This window comes from Mauremys reevesii, linkage group 3, assembly GCF_016161935.1.
Source record: "Mauremys reevesii isolate NIE-2019 linkage group 3, ASM1616193v1, whole genome shotgun sequence".
In the NCBI taxonomy this organism is placed as follows: domain Eukaryota; kingdom Metazoa; phylum Chordata; order Testudines; family Geoemydidae; genus Mauremys; species Mauremys reevesii.
Genome location: NC_052625.1, coordinates 204537647 through 204557791, shown reverse-complemented (window position 1 = coordinate 204557791; position 20145 = coordinate 204537647). Strand labels below are relative to the sequence as shown.

The following is a 20145-nucleotide window of genomic DNA, read 5'->3' as shown; positions in this document are numbered from 1 at the left end:
AGCCAAGGCCAGTCAGTAACTCCTATTCCTCCAACCCAGAATGCAAAGGCAAGAGTCACTGCATCAAATTACAGGGAACAGTTTTCAAACCGAGAGAGAGGAAGTCTGCTTTTGTGCTGCATATAATTAGCCTGTGACATTTGCTGCTGTAAGATGTTATGGAGGCAAATATCTTAGGAGGATTAAAAACCACAAAGGATCAGAAACATGGAAATTAGCATAATATCTGCAGTTACACTGGCCAGGAGAAGAGTTAGAAAGGCTAGCAAATCTCATAAATTCAGGACATGGTGGATCAAGAAGAATTTCCCCCTATGGTTCAGTGTTGCTCAATTAGATGTATGATGGGTGTATGGGGGGTCCCATGTTCTCCCCTAAAGCACTTGGGATTGGCTACAGCCAGAGAAAGCATACCAGACTTCATGGACTGCAGATGTGGCACAGAGTGGCATAAAGAGGGATACAGGCAGCTCCTGTATAATATGAGGTGAGATGCTGAACTGGATGGACCGTTTGTCTGTTTGGATGTGGCAGAAAGTGGAATACCAGACTAGATCATAAATGTTTGAGATGGGGGAATCATAGAATCATAGAAGATTAGGGTTGGAAGAGGCATCAGGAGGTCATCTAGTCCAACCTCCTGATCAAAGCAGGACCAACACCAACTAAATCATCCCAGCCAGGGCTTTGTCAAGCCTGACCTTAAAAACCTCTAAGGCTGGAGATTCCACCACCTCCCTAGGGAACCCATTCCAGTGCTTCACCAGCCTCCTAGTGAAATAGTTTTTCCTAATATCCAACCTAGACCTCCCCCACTGCAACTTGAGACCATTGCTCCTTGTTCTGTCATCTGCCACCATTGAGAACAGCCGAGCTCCATCCTCTTTGGACCCCCCTTCAGGTAGTTGAAGGCTGCTATCAAATCCCGCCTCACTCTTCTCTTCTGCAGACTAAATGAGACAAGTTCCCTCAGACTTTCCTCGTAAGTCATGTGCCCCAGCCCCCTAATCATTTTCGTTACCCTCCACTGGACTCTCTCCAATTTGTCCACATCCTTTCTGTATTGGGGGGCCCCAAACTGGATGCAATACTCCAGATGTGGCCTCACCAGTGCCGAATAGAGGGGAATAATCACTTCCCTCGATCTGCTGGCAATGCTCCTACTAATACAGCCCAATATGTTGTTAGCCTTCTTGGCAACAAGGGCACACTGTTGACTCTCATCCAGCTTCTTGTCCACTGTAATCCCCAGGTCCTTTTCTGCAGAACTGCTGCTTAGCCAGTCGGTCCCTAGTCTGTAGCTTTTGTCCTAAGTGCAGGACTCTGCACTTGTCCTTGTTGAACCTCATCAGGTTTCTTTTGGCCCAATCCTCCAATTTGTCTAGGTCACTCTGGACCCTATCCCTACCCCCCAGCGTATCTACCTCTCTCCTCATTTTAGAGTAATCCGCGAACTTGCTGAGGGTGCAATCCATCCCCTCATCCTGATCATTAATGAAAGTGTTGAACAAAATCAGCCCCAGGACTGACCCCTGGGGCACTCTGCTTGATACCAGCTGCCAACTAGACATTGAACCTTTGATCACTACCCGTTGAGCCTGACGATCTAGCCAGCTTTCTATCCATCTTATAGTTCACTCATCCAGCCCATACTTCTTTAACTTGCTGGCAAGAATACTGTGGGAGACCATATCAAAAGCTTTGCTAAAGTCAAGATATATCACATCCACCATTTTCCCCATATCCACAGAGCCAGTTATCTTATCATAGAAGGCAATCAGGTTGGTCAGGCATGACTTCCCCTTGGTGAATCCATGTTAACTGTTCCTGATCACCTTCCTCTCCTCCAAGTGCTTCAAAATAGATTCCTTGAGGACCTGCTCCATGATTTTTCCAGGGACTGAGGTGAGGCTGACTGGTCTGTAGTTCCCCAGATTCTCCTTCTTCCATTTTTTAAAGAAGGACACTATATTTGCCTTTTTCCAATTGTTTGGGACCTCCCCTGATTGCCATGAGTTTTCAAAGACAATGGCCAATGGCTCTGCAATCACATCAGCCAACTCCCTCAGCCCCCTCTGCTGAATTAGATCTGGGCCCATGGACTTGTGCACATCCAGCTTTTCTAAATAGTCCTTAACCTGTTCTTTCACCACTGAGGGCTGCTCATCTCCTCCCCATACTGTGCTGCCCAGTGCAGCGGTCTGGGAACTGACCTTGTCTGTGAAGACCGAGGCAAAAAAAGCATTGAGTACTTCAGCTTTTTCCCCATCATCTGTCACTAGGTTGCCTCCCCCATTCAGTAAGGGGCCCACACTTCCCCTGACTGTCTTCTTGTTGCTAACATACCTGTAGAAACCCTTCTTGTTACCCTTCACATCCCTTGCTAGCTGGAACTCCAATTGTGCTTTGGCCTTCCTGATTACACCCCTGCATGCTCGAGCAATATTTTTATACTCCTCTCTAGTCATCTGTCCACGTTTCCACTTCTTGTAAGCTTCCTTTTTGTGTTTAAGCTCATCAAAGATTTCTCTGTTACACCAAGCTGGTCGTTCTTTCTGCACATCAGGACGGTTTGTTACTGTGCCCTCAATAAGGCTTCTTTAAAATACAGCCAGTTCTCCTGGACTGCTTTCCCCTCACATTAGCCTCCCAGGGGATCCTGCTCATCCATTCCCTGAGGGAATCAAAATCTGCTTTTCTGAACTCCAGAGTCTGTATTTTGCTACTCTCCTTTCTTCCTTTTGAACATCTAGGCCATTTTCCCCAGGCTTGTTCCTTACAGCACATGTCTTATCTGGTCTAGTTTGAAATGTTTCCTGAAAAGGGGCTTCCTTCTACCATTTCTCCTGGGAGCCTATTCCACTGCCTAACCCATCAATCTCTGCGATGAAGATTGTTGTGATATTTATCTTGAGTTTCCTTTTCCCAATTCCACATCATGGTCCCTAGTTACATCTTCCAGCACCATGTTAAACTACCCCGCTCCCTCCCAGGGATTAGAGCTTTCAGAAACCCATCGTCATGTCTACACTGAACTGTCACTAAGCCAAGCTAGACAGGTGCTAGGTCTGCTCCAGTCTGGGATACTGGATAAGATGGACCAGCTCTGGTACAGAATGGGGCAGGACACCAAGCAGAGGGCCCAGTGATCTGTCTGGTGTGGTGAGAAGAAGGTTTGACACTGTGCTGGATGCACCATTGCTCCGTTTATTCCCACTGGCCAGTCCGATGCTTCTCTTCCCATCCTTGTTTTGTTGCAAAGGAGGCTGCGTTACAGAGCACTAACCTATCGTGTGACAGCGCCCGCTTGGGTCACGCGTGACTGCTCGACCCACTAGTGACACGGTAAGTACCGCACAGTGTGTTTCGATATTAGCGCAATGCAAGGCAAGCGGCCTTGTAATCACAGGGTGCAACATACACGTCTCCTGGCCTCTCAGCTGCCAGCACCGAGGTGACATGGTAATTACACCTAAGCCAGGTGAGCCCGCTACAGCCCTCTTGAGCTGCCACGGTTATGTAAGCAGAGAGGCATCTGCAGCTGGTAACACAGAGCCACGGCACTGGGGGAGAAATGGATGGATGGGGACAGGATATTCCTCCATTACACCCTGCACTGATGCTGCACACGGTGCCCAGCCCCCGCAGCCCAGCCTGCCCTCACCCGTGCATCCTGCCCAGAGATCAACGCTCCCTTGTCTTAGCTCCCATGTGTTTTGAACAGCGACGCAGGGCAGGTGCCGAGGTGTGTATCAGTATCGTATTTCTATAGCGCCTTCCTTCTCCAAAACTCTAATCAGAGAAGTGTAGGAGTGGAAGGGACCTCTCGAGGTCGTCCAGTCCAGTCCCCTGCGCTCAAGGCAGGACTAAGTAATAACTAGACCATCCCTGACAGGTGTTTGTCCAACCTGGTCTTAAAAACCTCCAATGATGGTGTGACGTTATGACTGTGATATAATATCTCATTGAAAGATGACAGGGCCAGAAAGAGTTAATTACCTCCCAGACTGACCTGACCCATGGGTGAACCTTGAGGACAGGTTAGGAAGATCTGTAAATGACTAGAGCTTTGAAATGCAAGTCTGCATTGTTAGAGGTAGAAGGGGAGATGTTTGCTGACATTACAAGACCTGAGCAAACAAGTCTTGTCTATTGCTATAGTTTTAATTCAAAGATCAAAAAAGGAATATTAACATTTATGATGATACTTGAGTGAAATAGTATTATTGTCTATGTGTCTCTTTGAAGGTTGTGCTAACCTGTATCTGAATTGTTTAATGGATAAATTACTCTGTGCTAATTGCCAGGATGTTTGGGAGAAGAAGTTAAGCCTATTGTTTTCTCAGGCCGAAAGGCTGCTGGAAATGTATAAGAAGCCTGGGACACGATCCTGCTTCATCTCAGATCTGCTTTGGGTTTCAAGAGGGGACCCTAAGCATATAAGATTGAGATCCCCAGTCATTGACTGGAGCCACCCTGAATATGGAACTTGGACTATTTCTAAAAGACTTTTTTGCAACTACAAGCTCATCTCTGCTGTGTATCTGAACCTCAAGAATTGAATTCAAGTCGTCTGTAGATTAATCATTTAACCAACACTCTCTATCTTTTCTTTTAATAAATTTTTTAGCTTAGAAAAATTGATTGCCTGTAGCGTGTTTTTTGTAATGGCTGATCCTTTGGGATTGGAAGAACCTTTTTATATGATGAAGTAAGATTCTTAGGAATCATCATCATATCTGACAGGTGTGTCTGGACGGAGGCCTGAGGCTGGGCACTTTAAGGAACTGCTGGTGGTTTGGACTTCTAAGTGACCAGTAGGTACTGTAAAAAACTTTTTTGTGCTGGTTAAATCTAAATAACAAATGAACCACCAGCCTGGGGGTGTCTGTTGTGTTGTTTTTTTTTGGTTTGATTGAGTGATTGACAGATGGACCTCAGATGCTCAGCACACAGTCACAGATGGAGATTCCACAACCTCTCTAGGTAATTTGTTCCAGTGATTAACCACCCTGAGAGTTGGGAATTATTTCCTAATGGTCAACCTAAACCTCCCTTGCTGTAATTTAAGCCCATTGCTTCTTGTCCTGTCCTCAGGGGTTAAGGAGAACAATTTTCATCCCCCTCCTTGTAACAGCTTTTATGTCTCATTTTTCCTACCAATCCCTTTCCTGTGGCTCTATTTCCATTGATGTCTCCACACATGGGGAAAAATCCTAAGCATGCCTACAGATCTGTCCGCCTATCACTCATTCGGGCTGGCTGGCAAATGGTAAGGATTTTCCATGGAAAATATTTGAAAAGAAACAAGATTTTTCCCTCCCCCCAAATTTGAATTTTTTTCATCTAAATGAAAAAAATTGATTTGATTTGAACTGAAAGAAAATGAAAAAACAAACCAACCTGTTTTCCTCCCCCCATATTTTCCAGGGGGGAAGAAGAAAAAACCTTGAGAATGAGGGTTTAGTTTGGTTTTGATGAAAAATGGAACATTTAAAAAAAAGATGATTTTTTTTAAACATTCACCCTCCCTCTCCCGGGCCCCCCAGTCGGTCTGCAATATACAACATAAAGAAGCAATGGAACAGCACAAGTTCGTAATGTCACTGCTAACTCAGCCAGCAGCTGCCTGGCCACCCAGGCTTTGACGTATTCTCCCCTGACTGGGGCCCAGCTCTGCACAGCTGCACGTACCTTGCTTTCGGTGAGGGTCCTCCTTTGGGGGCCGGATCTTGCCCAGCTTCATGGCGGAAAAGACTCCTTTCCCAGCTCTGCAAGAAGTGGGGGCAGAAGGCAGAACTCATTGAATCCGGTAGTTGCAGATATTTTTGTCTGGGCATTTCTGAACAGAAGAGCACTCGGGGGATTAACCTACCCCAAACCAGGACATTCTACTCTGGGACTCAGATGCCATCTAGATTTTCATCTGTAGATCTCAGAGTGTTTTGCAGAGGAGGTCAGCATCATCAGCCCCATTTCACAGATGGGGAAACCGAGGCACAGAGCAGCGATGTGATTTACCCAGGGTCACCCAGCAGAAGAGGAGGGAATAGAATCCAGCTTTCCTGAGTCCCAGTCCAGTGCTCTATCGACTAGACCACTCGGCCTCTCTTGCTGAGTACCCATACCCCAAACTAGGGTGAGAATATCAGCTAAAATAGTCCACTCTGAAGGTTAAATACTAATTAGCCTGTCCCAGGCTAGAGCCAGAATACCCCCAAACTGGGCCTAAAACACCAGGCTGAAATGGTGCCAAGACACCGCAAATTGACAACGGTGACGCACCACGTACTCTTTCAGTGATGTGACTTTTTGTCCATAAGCTGCCTACCAGCCACAGGTCAGCGGGGGGTGGATTTCCCAACGCAGAGGGGCCCGCACGAGCGCCAAGCACCACCAACATCCCACATCGGTTGTGCTTGGTCTCTGCACCAGAGGGAATTTTCACCCTGAATCATTTTGAGCCATAAGACTTGGCCTGCAGCGTGTCTGCCAGCCGCTCCCTGCAAATATTCAGCATCCGGGGCTGGATCCTTAACTGGCGCGAGTTGTCCTGGAGCGCCATTCACTGCAACGGAGCAGCCATAATTTATAGTCACTGAGGAGCTGGCCCCTGAAAGCCAAAGTGCGTTGATTACTTTGGATTGGTATTTTGTATGTTTGCCCGATTGGATGAAAGTGTTTCAGGTTTCTGGCATAAATATTCTCACTTATGGGTTCAAATTCACTTGCTGTTAATATTCACTGAAAACTCATCAGCCCCACGGACATTCCTGCCAGGAAAAAACGCTTGCTAGACTATGTGGTCAACACTTGCTGATTTATAATGGCATTAAAAATGGGGATCAGGGGGTATTCTGGCTACCTTAGACTCATAGACTTTAAAGGCAGAAGAGACCATCATGATCAACTAGTCTGACCTCCTGCACCTCACAGGCCACAGAACCTCACCCACCCACTGCTGTAACAGACCCACAACCTCTGGCTGAGTCACTGAAGTCCTCAAATCATGGTATAAAGACTTAAAGTTACAGAGAATCCACCATATACACTAGTTTATACCTGCAAGTGACCCATGCCCCATGCTGCAGAGGAAAGCAAACTCTCTCCCCCTCCTCCAGGGTCTCTGCCAATCTGACCTGGAGGAAAATTCCTGCCCAACCCCTAATATGGTGATCAGCTAAACCCTGAGCATGTGGCCAAGACCCACCAGCCAGACACCTGGGAAAGAATTCTCTGTAGTAACTCAGAACTCTCCCCAGCTAGTGTCCCATCACCGGCTGTTGGAGATATTTGCTGCCTGCAGTCATAGATCTGATTTAAAACTACGTCATGCAACTAAGGCAAAGCTAGGCACAAAGTGGGTTCAAAACACAGCCAATGTGAATTTAAATAGCCATGGCAAACATTTAGTGGTGTTTGTGGTTGGTTCAGTATAATATGCTAATCTGACATAACAATAATTTAATATACTGGCTCCCAGGCTGAACAGAACTTGGTATGCGGGGTTAATAAAATACAGGTCTTTAATACATTGACAACTTTAGCACCGCAGACTGGGTTGATTTCATAAGATGGCATAATAAATATGCAGAGCTTGTCAAGTAATATAACAACTGATTGCAAGTATTTTTGCTCGTTGGTTTCACTGTTATTTGAGTTGGGGGAAGAGCTAGGTGAAATTTTTCAACCAAAATTTTTTAGCTGAAAAATTCTGATTTGACTAAAAGGTTTCACAAATTCCTGTTGATTTCTCCAAATTGTTCATTTCAAAGCACTGACCCCCTCTCGCATTTAAAAAAAATCAAAATGTTTCATTTCAACATTTTCAAAATGAAATGTTTGGATTTTTCACTTGGAAACAACTTTTGGTTTAGAAATTTAATGTAATTTAAAACAATTAGAAAACTTGAAAAATGCTCGAAATTGAAACAAAACATTTCATTTTGGGTAGAACAAAACATTTAGCTTGACCCCAAACAATTTCTTTTTTACTTTGATTTGCCAAAAATGTTGAAAATGTTTCACATCTTTTCTACCCCAAACCATTTTTTGTTTCCATTTTTCAGAATTGCCAGAGATCCAAAAAATCCCTTATTCAGCCAGCTGTAGCTGGGGGTTCACTGTTACTTGTGAAATCATTTTATCTGCTGTTGGTCTTGGACGGGCACCAGTTATCTTGGTGAAAATAGTGCTGAATCTGGAAAGTTTCATGAATTTTTCATTTCAAGAATGATTCAGTTGGAAATCAGGATCAGAAAGAGTATTCTTCGCTATTCGCCAGACATCAAGAAGCAGAAACAAGGCCACATGGCACAGCTGGCCAGTCCTATGCCACAAATACCAAAGAGCAAACAGCTGCAGCTATAGAGTGAACTACTTGTGAAGAACCCAATGGCTGAAGTTTGTTTGCTAATCTCTGAGTAGGAATTTGCTTGGGGGTCACACATACATCCACAGCAATGAGGATCGGGGAAAAAAGGTTCCATTGGATAATTTGTACATTCACGATGAGTGAAAGTCACCCCGTGCAGTAGGGCAAGGCACAAGACCCGTCACCCATGTCCATGCAGCGTTTAAGTGGGACTGAAGTGATGTAAGCAGGGTTAAACTCAAAGGCCAGAGTTCTCCTTGCTGTTACTCCACACGTGTGAGTTTGTCTGGAGGTGATTGAGGAAAGAGCAGAACTGCAAAGCAGTGTATAAATGTACTGACTGATCTCTGCTTAACAACCACCGTCTAGTATTCAGCTTGCAAAGAGCTTTTGCTTTAAGAACATCATTCTCTCCAACATCCTGCTTCCACTTGGCAGCTGGAGAACTGCAGCAGATTCTGAGCCTTTGGGCAGGACTGCAATTATTCCTCCAGATGTAATTAAATGTTGTTCTTTTTAATTAGTCGCTCCAAACCCAAATCCACCTCCGGCCCAGGGGTGGTACAAGACAGCAGCTTACTGGCAGCTGATTAGCACATAATGAACAGCCACTGAAGCCATGTTATTAAATATTAAGGTTTGTTTTAATTTGTGAACAAAAAAGAAGGCAGATGGCGTGTGTGTGTGTGGGGAGGGGTGTGGCAGGGGTGTTGTAGTACTGCCGGGTGGGCTGCTCAGAGAAGAAAATAATGCTCCTAAAACTCCCCTATGGATGGCAAAGAAAGGACTCATTCCAATCACAGCTCCCATTCAGCACAGCCCTTCAACACACGTCTAATCTGGCTCAGCAAACCAGTTCAGCACCGGCGTACAATTCAGCATGTTCTTATGCCCTTTGCTGAGTAGGGATGGGTTTAAGTGTCTGGTTGAAGGTTTGCACGTGGGAATCATTAAGAAAGGGATAGCTAATAAGACAGACAATATCATATTGCCTCCATATACACCCATGGTTCACCCGCATCTTGAATACTGCGTGCAGGTGTGGTCACCCCATCTCAAAAAAAAAAAATATTGGAATTGGAAAAGGTTCAGAAAAGGGCAACTAAAATGATTAGGAGGATGGAACGGCTTCCATATGAGGAGAGATTAATAAGACTGGGACTTTTCAGCTTGGAAAGGAGACAACGAAGTGGGGGATATGACAGAGGTCTGTAAAATCATGACTGGTGTGGAGAAAGTAGATAAGGAAGTGTTATTTACTCCTTCTCATAACACAAGAACTAGGGGTCACCCAATGAAATTAATGGGCAGCAGGTTTAGAACAAATAAAAGGCAGTATTTCTTCACACAACACACAGTCAACCTGTGGAACTCCTTGCCAGTGGATGCTGTGAAGGTCAAGACTATGGAGGATAAGTCCATCAATGGCTACTAGCCAGGATGGTGTCCCTAGCCTCTGTTTGCCAGAAGCTGGGAATGGGCGACAGGGGATGGATCACTTGATGATTCCCTGTTCTGTTCATTCCCTCTGGGGTACCTGGCACTGGCCACTGTCAAAAGACAGGACACTGGGCTAGATGGACCTTTGGTCTGACCCAGTAGGGCCATTCTTATGTTCTTATGTGCTCCAGCGCTTTGCTAAATATTTCAAGGGAGGACTACGAATAGCCCCCTGTACTGTCTGATCTTTTCACTAGGAGGCTGCCATGATTGCCCCACCGCTGCCCTCAGTGTCCCCGGGGACCTTTGCAACTCTCTCCAGGGACCTCGTCCCCAAGCCCAGCTCTCTGCCTCATTCACCCACCCTCTGAATCCAGTCAACAGAGGACACCCCTGTGCTGGCACTGGAGCCGGATCTGCTTCATTTAAAGGGGCCAGCTCCCCTGCGACACAGTGCAAACGGCGGCTCCAAAATATGTGTCTTGCCTTAAGGTCACTACCGGATCGTCTAGCCCATGCTGGAGGAGGGTTCCCAGCCCTGGCTGACCGAGGCGGAGTAGGGTTCATAGGAACAGGAGGCTTCCCCCATCAATAAGAGCTCAGGGTTAGGACCTGCCACACACGTGCACCCCTTCCCCGCTCCTGCCATTCTCAGTAAGGAATGAGGCAATTTCCCCTTCTTTCGGTCTTTTTTCTTAAAGGCTGCATGCTCTGGGAGCGAGGACCCAGCAAACTGCCGGCCACACGGCAATGGGGAAGAGCTAGAAAAATTCCTACTTTCCAGAGAAAAAAGAAAGAGTGAATGAGAGAGACAGAGAGAGAGAGAAGCATCCAGGACTGGCACATCCTCGTGGCTGCCAACGACAGAAATTCACAGGGGTTTCGTTGGACAGAGAACGCTCTAGCTCGCTCCCCCCGCCTGTCCCCAACCCTCCCATCGCTGTCACCCTTTCAGGTCCAGGTAAAGTGAGAGATGGCAAATACCTCCCCCCTCCCTGGACCCCCCATTTCCATGCACAGCCAGGTTCTACCTTCACCAGCTGACAGTCCACAGTCCGGCTTTCCCCGAGAGATCGGCAGAGACAGGAGAGCACCTACCTGGCTGCTAGGGCGCGTGACGGCGGCTTTACTGGTGCCACGCAGCAGCCATCCCTGCCAGAGCCCGCCTGGGGGGGGCGGGTGTGCTACGAAGCCTCTGGCCGTGCTGAGTTTCCCGGGATGGCCTGGGGGTGATTTGGGGGTGGACGAGGAGGGGATCTCCTGCTGATTCGCCGCTGCCAGTGCCTCTGGCTCTTTGCTGTACTACACAAAGGTTAAGCCCCCCGCCCCCCAGACAAAGAGGGGAGGGGAAGGGAGCTGGCTGGGAGGGCGGTGGTGGAGAGCTGATACCGTCCCTGAATGAATATTGGATGAGAGCCTGAGAACCTGAGATGCCAGGGCCTGCTCCGCAGTCATTGCAGGTGGCACCAGCCCTTTGCAAAGGGCTCCGGCCTGGGGTTTTTCCGGGTCACTTTGAAATCCAGCCTCCGGGTTCCCCTCCCTGTCTCTCCCACTGGGGGTGCAGATAGAGAGGCGCCCTGTGGGCATGTGTATGTGCAGGGGTCCTGGCCGCCTCTCCCCACTGCCTGTGTCCCAGCTGGGGCCTAGGCCTGGATCTGGTTACAGGCTGCCGCTGAATTATTCACAGCTGACTGACTTTTTACCATCACTTTTTTGGGGGGAGACGGGGAGGGGTCACTGGCGTCTTTCATCTCCTGCGTTCAAACCAAACATCCATGATAGTGCCTTAAAGAGACAGGATGTCAGCTGAAAACCAGTGGCCGGCCCCTGTACCCCCATCTAACACCCCCACCCAGCAAAGCCAGTGGGTCAGGACCCCCTGAGGATTTCCCCTCCGTACGCAAGTCTTTGCATGGTCACAGAAACGCCATAACTGCTTCTGTGCCACCTCTGCCCGGCACCGAGCGCTTGGCTGAGGGCAGGGGTGGTGGGCCAAATGTTACGCACCCTGGCAATCATCCACAGAGAGTGGCATGGCCCCTTGGGGCATGGGGCAGCCAGGTGTAAATTAGAGCAGCCCTGAGGCTGCCAAATCAGAATCCTCCACTCATTTGTACCAGTGTCAGTGTCCGATACCAACCTGGCACAAGGTGCAGGGCCATGGGAACCAGTATTGTTCCTATTCCTTTGTTCAGAGTGGATTGAAATTCTCTCCAGGGCAGAGAGTCAGCACCAAGTCAATCCAGTGGGGTTGTGAGCTGGGCTTTGCACTGGAGTCATTTTCACCCAGTAAGAAGGTGAGAGGCCAGGGGGTGGGCTAGCACCGTACGCTACCGTAACGTATCACCTCGTTCACCTTGGGCATGCCAAAGGCATCGCAGACACGGTAAGCCATGGTCACCACAGCTGAACCGGAGAGCTCAGAAACCAGCCAACGGCACCCTCCGATTGGCCCCTACAAAGCCAGGGATCCAGGCGGAGCAGTGCTGCCGAGTTTGCTCTCTAGCCCCCAGGGAGCACTAGGGAGTCCTCGCAGCAAAAGCCAACTCTGAACAGGATGGAATCGGAAAGCTGAAAAATGTGGATGTTAAAATAAGGGAGAACAAGTTTGAGTCTGTCTTGGGAGAGAGCTGGGGGAGACTTGGATCAGATACAACAGAGAAACAGAATATGGCTTTGAAACATCTTAGTGCCATTTCTTAACACACATCAGAGAAAGTGGGTTCTTTGTCCCTTTCTATCAGCTGGTCCTTGTAAGAGGATAAAAGTCTCCTACTGCTGCCAGCTAACGGAGCTACTCCTCTAGCTCAATAAGTAGAGGCTCATGCTTTTAGCACTGAAGATCCCGGGCTCAAACCCCACTTTTGGCCCTAGCAGGGTCTCGCTGGGAAAAAAGCCCCCAGTCCTGGGCTCTTTCTTTGATCAGTGCTCAGCTGACAGCCCTGCAGACCGAAGGCCCCCAGCCCAGCACCCACACTGAGCTCTGCCAACGTGCTTCCACTCTGCCAGGGCTGGGCTGCCGAAGGGAGAGGAGGAGAGGAGATTGCTCGCTTGCCAGGCCCACTCTGACCTGGGGCCCTCTGCTCACACTGCCAAGAGAGGGGCCATAGGTTCATAAGAGATAAGGCCACGATGCTCATCTCGTCTGAACGACGCAGGCTAGGACTGCCCCGATTTAATTCCTGTCAGAACTAGGGCGTGTCTTTTAGAAAACCGTCCAGCCTCCCAGCCGCAGCCCTGAGAGAGAGCGAACTGGTTTCCCCTGGGCCCGGCGGCTGGCGGCTGAGAGTTTCAGAGGAGGAGCGCCCCAGAGGTCGGCTCCACCCCGCCAGCCATGCCCGGGAGATAGCGCGAGCGCGCGGAGAGAGGACACCTACTTGTGCTCGCCGTCTTTGCCCCTTTTCGTCTTCTCTTTGCCTTTGCTGAAGCGAGCGGCCGGGCAGCAAAGGAACAAAAGGGAAACAAACCCCGTGGGTACCGTTTACAGACTGATTGCCGGCATCAGCCAGTCAATAAAACGTACGTATGGCCCCTTCCCTGGCCGCTTTCTCGGTCCCCTCTAACTCGGCTAAGTGGAGCTGGCCATCACGCAGGGACCCATCCCCAAATGCCCCGAACGCTGATGCCACCGGGGTCAGGTTTGGGTTCAGAGGTCACCTTTAGGACCTGGACCCGTCTCTCTAGGTCTAACCCTCCTTAGACCTCTGAATGAGCATCCACTGAGCGTCCGCCATAGGGGGTGATGGGGGGACCACGTAACAGAGCAGTGGAGCTCAGGGGAGATGGAGGTGATTTGCAGATGAATGAATAGTGTGTGTGTGTGTTCGTTCTCCCCACCCCAGGCAGCACCACCTTCCTCACCCAGTTTTATACGTCCGGGGGCCCTCGCACAATGGATCAGAGTCCCTCAAAGTGAGGCTGGAATTTGGGACACCCCGGAGAGGTGAAAGAATTCAGGATGCTCTTCCAGATCCATGCCCCCATTCCCAGAATCCTCTGGGTTTCCACTGGGGCTGATCAGAGAATGGAGGAGTGAGGAATTGGTGGGCACGGTGGTGTCCTGGTTTTCATCAGAAAGTCCTGATCCTGAACACGCCCATCCCCGTGGTATCCAGGCCCTGACTCAGTGCTCTGAATCTCAGCACATTGTCCCTCCTCTCTGCCCTCAGCCGTTTCCTTTTCCTGTCTTGTCTTTCCTCTCTGTTTCCCTTTTCTTTGGTGCGTCCGCATGCCTTTAGTCTGATCCGGCCTCCTTTTCCTGCCACTTCTCTTTCCCTTCCTTGCCCCAGGCTGCTTTCCCCTCCTCGTCCCTTTCTGCTCCGCTCCTGGAGCCTCTGGCTTGCCCCGCGGCTGCGTGGAACGGCAGACATGCTCTGATGTGCGCTGGTACTTTTGGAGAAATGTCATGTCACCCTCTGCTCTTCTCAGCCTCGAACTCTGGGAGGCCGAAGAGCAAGGGAGTGGGTGGAGAGAGAACTTAACAAATTCTAGTGCTAATGGACCCGGCTGATTGTTAACCGGAGTTTGCTGCTCTGCGCGCAGAAGCTGGAAGGGGAGCAGTTGGTGAGGAGGAATGGGGCAGATGAATTCACTGAGCTCCTAGATCAGAGGTGGGCAAACTACGGCCTGCGGGCCACATCCGGCCCACGGGACCGTCCTGCCCGGCCCTTGAGCTCCTGGCCAGGGGGCTAGCCCCCGGCCCCTCCCCTGCTGTCCCCGCCCCCCGCAGCCACGCCACTGCGCGGGCAGCGCTCTGAGTGCCGGGGCTGCAAGCTCCTGCTGAGCAGCGCGGCGGCGTGGCTGGCTCCAGCTGGGTGGCACGGCTGCCAGACATGCTGCTCTGAGCGGCATGGTAAGGGGGCCGGGGGTTGGAGAAGGGGTGGGGGGTCCTGGGGGGCAGTCAGGGGACAGGGGGAGGTTGGATGGGGCGGAGGTTCTGGGGGTGGTCAGAGGATGGGGGATGAGGGTGGTTGGATAAGTGTGGGAGTTTCGGGGGGGGGGCCTGTCAAGGGGCGGGGGTGTGGATAGGGGTCAGAGCAGTCAGGGGACTGGGAGGAAGGGGGCTGGATAGGGGGTGCGGTCCTGGGGGCAGTTAGGGGTGGAGGGTCCCGGGAGGGGGCGGTTAGGGGACAAGGAGCAGGTGGGGTTGGATGGGTCGGGGGTTCTGAAGGGGGAAGTGGGAGGGGGCGAGGCTGTTTGGGGAGGCACAGCCTTCCCTACCTGTCCCTCCGTACAATTTTGCAACCCCAATGTGGCCCTTGGGCCAAAAAGTTTGCCCACCCCTGTCCTAGATAATGACCTTCCCCGGGGACCCCGAGAACAGCACGTGGGCCTAATACACATGGTCCATTCCCACTCCTGGCTCGAAGCCGCCTAGCCTGGTCAGGGTTCCCTTGGGGCGAGATTCCACCTGTGCAGAGGGGCCAGTACAAAGTCTCACCTCCGCTTAAGCTCCTTGCACTGGCCCTCGGCACAGGGGGAATTTCACGCTTTGTGTCTCACCAGGATATTCTGACAGCAGGCGGCTGAGCTATTGGTAAGTGAGGGCACGGTGGCATTTCTTGTTAGGGTCAAGGCGTCTCACTCCACGTCTTGAGTCCAGGCAGAGAGAAGGCAGGGAATTAAAGGCACCTTCACGTTCTCACTCATGCCCCCCACTATACATGGCAGAAACTTCCTGAAAACATCTGCAAAGCCACCTGACTGTCCTCCTTAAAACTCCCCTACCAAACCTCAACACCAGCACGGTTGCCACCTCTCACAATTTTATCACCAGCCTCCTGCTATTTGGGGTTTTGTCTTAAAGCTCCAGCTCCTGGGGTCACGTGAATCTCTGAGAACCAACTTTCATTTTTAAAAACAAGTTTCTAGCCCTCCTGATAGTGAAGAAATGCAGGAAAAGGTGACCCCCAAACACAGACACCAAAAGCCAAATATTGTTGGATTTTTAAGTGAATCTCATGATTTGGGGGGCCTGTCTCATGATTTTGGAATGTGCGAGCAATACTGATGTGCTGAGACCGCTGCCTGTCACGCGGACCAGCTCTCCTTGCTTCCTTGCACTCCCCGTCTGTCTAGATCTCTCCCTCTGGCCCTACACTTAGGTTGTATGCTCCTTCAGATAGGGACTGGTTTTTCTGTGTTTTTACACCAAGCACAATCTGTGACTGCAACCCCTAGGCGCCATGGTAATATAATAACCAAAACAATATATGCGTGTCCGCTGCACTTGTGCAAGCACACTGCTGCCCTCTGCTGGCTGCAATCAGACATGCTCAAGCTCTTTTGGCGGCTACGTCTCCCTCTAGTGGATGGAGGTCCACATGGATGATCTAAGACCCGGTACTACGAATAGCTGGTGGAGATTGCCTCTCAGAGGCCTGCATCCCGGAGCAGCAGGTGCTAAATTCTGCTCTCCTGGCAGCCCACGCTTGGCTAGAGCCCACGGGGCGTGGAGTTACTGAGTACAGACTGTTGGGAGAGTCTCACGCCACCTGATGGTGCAGACAGGGACTCTCTCTCTAGGGAAATCACTTTCTTCCCCCTTTTCCACTTTGCAGAATGTCCAGATTTGACTCACTTACTCCACAAGGGGGCGTTTCGCGCACTTCTGGGCTACCCGGCCTCCTCCCTGCTCCCTCACTGCCTAGCAGAACTACCTTCCTCCCGCTGCCTCCAACCAACAGGGGCTCTTTGTACGTGAACCCCGGTGGAAGGACGGACAACGGGAGAGATGTGCCACCGGCCCCTGGACATCAGCGCACACAGCCCCCCTCCCGCCAGCAGGGAATTTGACCCTAGGTATTTTCATTAAGATAAATTAAGACAACACCAGGGGAATTGAAACGGGAGCCAAAGCACACGAGCGTCTGTCCCGTGACTTCAGTGGGCTATGGATCAGGCCCTTAAACTACAAAAACCACATCAAAAGAAGCAGCAGCTCGTACTGGTGCTGAGGGAGACATCAAAGTAGACTCAGGCATGAAATAAGCATCTATAATAAATGGCTCGCTGGCAGCTTTGCATCTCTGTGTGTATATATATATTTATACATGTACTCATCAGCCAATAACCAGACACAAGTAAATAGCAGAGAAAAGAGAACACAAAAACTAACATATATACATACACATGCCAAAAGATGGCAACTCAGACATATGCATATATGCCATATATATACACACCCACGCTAAAGGGCTTGCATTCTGGGCCTTAAAAGGTAAAACATAATTGGTAGCATTTGCTTTTAATACTCAAAAGGGTTAAATGTTCATCGTTTTGTTGTGGTCACAATTCAGCAGCCCTAGTCCCATAGACAGGAAGGAGCCAGTTAAATCCCCACATATGGCACTTAATAAGTCTGATTTGTTTCTCTCCATCCAGGTGTGTGTGTACCTGCCCACACACATGCACATGAGTGAACCCGAGTGAATTTCAGTGTGCTGTGTCCCCCTCTAGTGGCCAGTTCCTCTAGTGGATAACAATCTACTGCTGCTGAAAGCGAATGGAGTTTCTCCTTTAGCTCAAGTGGTAGTGTTACACCCTTTTACTTCTGAAGAGCTAGGGAACAAACCCTGCTGGGGAGCCAGGACAGGGGCTGTCATGTGGAGGAGTGACACAGCAGGCTACAGCAGTTGTATTCAACCTTCCCAGGCCATTGCTCCCCTTTACTAGACTCAGACCCCCACTGTGCCAGGCAGTGCCCTCTCCCCTGCTGCTGTATGTGCCCTAACGTGCTAGATGCTGTGGGTTATAAAGCACGCTCAGCTGGGCGGGAGGCTGGAAGTGACCCAGCATGGTGGCTTGCTGACAGGGCAGCGTGGAGCTCCGTGATTACATGGGTGATCTCTGAACCCTGGGCAGGGCCTGACCGTCCCTCTCAATTCTTCCCTGCCGTCGGCCAACGTTCTCTGGATGGGGCCAGAACACGTGGCCCTTGGCGGTGCCCAGTGTCGATTCCAGGGCTGGGGCTGTCCCTCCCCGTCGAACCAGGAGCAAGGCACAGGAGAACACAGGGGGCTTGGGTCTGATCTGTTATCCTCCACGTGCCAGCCGTGAGCCTGGGTCCAGCCCCAGAAGATGGGCTCACTGGGGCAGGACCACAGATCCTGGCCTCACAAAGACCCTGTACTCTGGCCCTTGTCCGGAAGGAAAAAGGTTTCACGCCAACCAGAAACGTGGGGACGAGAGACCAGCGGCACAGCCCTGCTACTGAGAGTACGAGCTGAGGCTGGAGAGGGAGCGCTGACCCCTGCTAGCAGGGAGGTGGGGGGTAGGGTCAGGGTACCTGAATGGCAAAATGAGGTGCTTTTTCTCTCTCCCCTTAGCTCTGAAATCACAAAGATCAGTCGATTCAGACACAATCCGCCCGGCTGCAAGAACACAGACCTCACCCCCCACGCGCCCCCAGAGCTCATGCACCAGGCAATCAAGCAAACCACTGCAAAACCTCACCGCAACGTCCACGAGGCAGGCCAGGGCTCCGGGACTGAGAGAGCAAGGCAGGGAGACGGGAGCACCCGCAGGGCCCAGACACAGTGGGGAGGGGTGTGGCAGACAGGCAGGTAGATAGATATGCATGGAAGCCCCACACCCCCAGGGCAAGTGGGGAAAAGGGAATGAGCAGAAGGAAGCCCTGCCCCCATTCCAATGCCACACCATGCCACGCGCCACGCCAGGGCTGACACGCCAGCACACACACACCACCGGCCTCGCGCCCGATACCTGGGGTCTCCGTGTGCGTCGCTGTTCAGGGGAAACACCATTGATGGGGTGAGTGCCAGGGCAGAGCGAGGCCAACCCCAGGCCCCTGCATCCTTCCCCTGTGCCATCCGCCCTCAAGCACCCACAAGGAGAGGGGAAGAGGCTCAGGGCTGCAATGAACCCCAACAGGACAGCTCCCTGCTCGGGGTGGGATGTACTGAGAGCAGCTCAGAGCCCCTCCTTGGGGAGGTAGACACCTGCCCAGAGCACCCATTAGGCTGAGACTCCATCACTGCCTGGGGGAACCTTCTCCCAGCTTACTGGTACCACCTTGGCCCCCATAGCTCAGCCTACCACCCCCAATGGCTTGCCAAGTGCAGGCCTCTCCCCTCCCTCTCCTGTGATCCCCCCAGCCCCTGCACTGCCTGGAGATGCAAGTCGGCAAAGCCCTCAGGAGCCCATCAGCACCGCTCGGCCCGCCCGACCCAGGGAGTGCTGAGCGAGGGGTGCGGGTACATCTGCCGGGACCCAGGAGCTTGGGGCCACAGCCACGCAGGAAGAAAATCTCTGCTCTGCCCTCCTGGGTGCAGGGCAGCGCTCCCTCCCTGCTGCCTGCGCAAAGGAAAGAGATGCCGCTGGCGGGAAATGTTTCCCATTGTGAAATTCAGTTTCCCTGAATTCAAAACCTTTCCCAGCAACGTGTCAATGTTAATGGGATTTTGGACAGCAAAGAGTTGAAATGAACCGCTTCGCCCTTCTCCTTCCCTTTCACTGACGTCAAAACATTTCGTTTTGATAAAGTACAAATGTTTACTGTCGGCTTCATTGTCTCAATTCAGTTTGGTTAGATTTCTCTATTCTATTAAAATATTTATATTGGTAGAATCCGAGACCCATAGGGTTTGAAGGGACCGCAAAGGTCATCTGGTCTAACCCCCTGCGGAGATGCAGGATTGGTTGTGTTCATTAGGTTTATCAGGTTGTATTTGTTAGATCTATAATCTGTTTAATGCTATAAGAGATGAAACAAAATAAATCAAAACAACAAAGACAGACCAGAGCGTTTCAATGGTTCCAAATCAAAATGGGTCCAAATTTTCGTTTCACGGGAAATTTCGTAGTATCTGCTTGTGCGATTCAAGAAGAAAAAAGTTTTGAGATGTGGGAATTTCCCAGGGAACGGAAATTCTCCCAAACGAGGGTTTGTGCCTCTGTCCTGTCCCCCAGCCACCCCTCGGAGCTCAGCGTGTGTGAGATTTTCCTGCTGCTGAACAAGGCACTTGGGTCACAGGCCTTCGGCCCCAGGGCACATAGAGCACTGGCGCCGTGCGACCTTTCCCCATGCTGCCCTGGGATAGTCCAATCTCTAGGTCCATTCAATCCTGGGGCCTCGGCAGAGAATGCCCGCAAGGGGGGCTAAGGTGGTGGCTCTGAGACCCAAGACACAGGGGAAGCGGATACCAGCGGATACCAGCTCATTGCCAAGCAGATAAGCCAGGTGGTAATCGGATTTACTGAGACCCTGAGTGTGTTTCTATGCAGAGTCATACGGGTTGGCAGGATCGTGGGGTGTGGAACCGGTGGCGTGTGGCAGCAACCCAGAACAGCACAGGCAGAAGAAGATGGGT

General features: G+C 50.8%; 1 protein-coding gene across 1 annotated transcript in view; it reads right to left on the bottom strand.

The window, feature by feature from the left end:
* Positions 1-20145, bottom strand: part of OTOF (otoferlin) — a 189829-nt gene that overhangs the window by 62389 nt on the left and 107295 nt on the right. The window contains exon 6 of the mRNA XM_039532355.1: positions 5695-5771. Coding sequence (XP_039388289.1) covers positions 5695-5771 — 77 coding nt within the window. The remainder of the gene's footprint in view (positions 1-5694; positions 5772-20145) is intronic.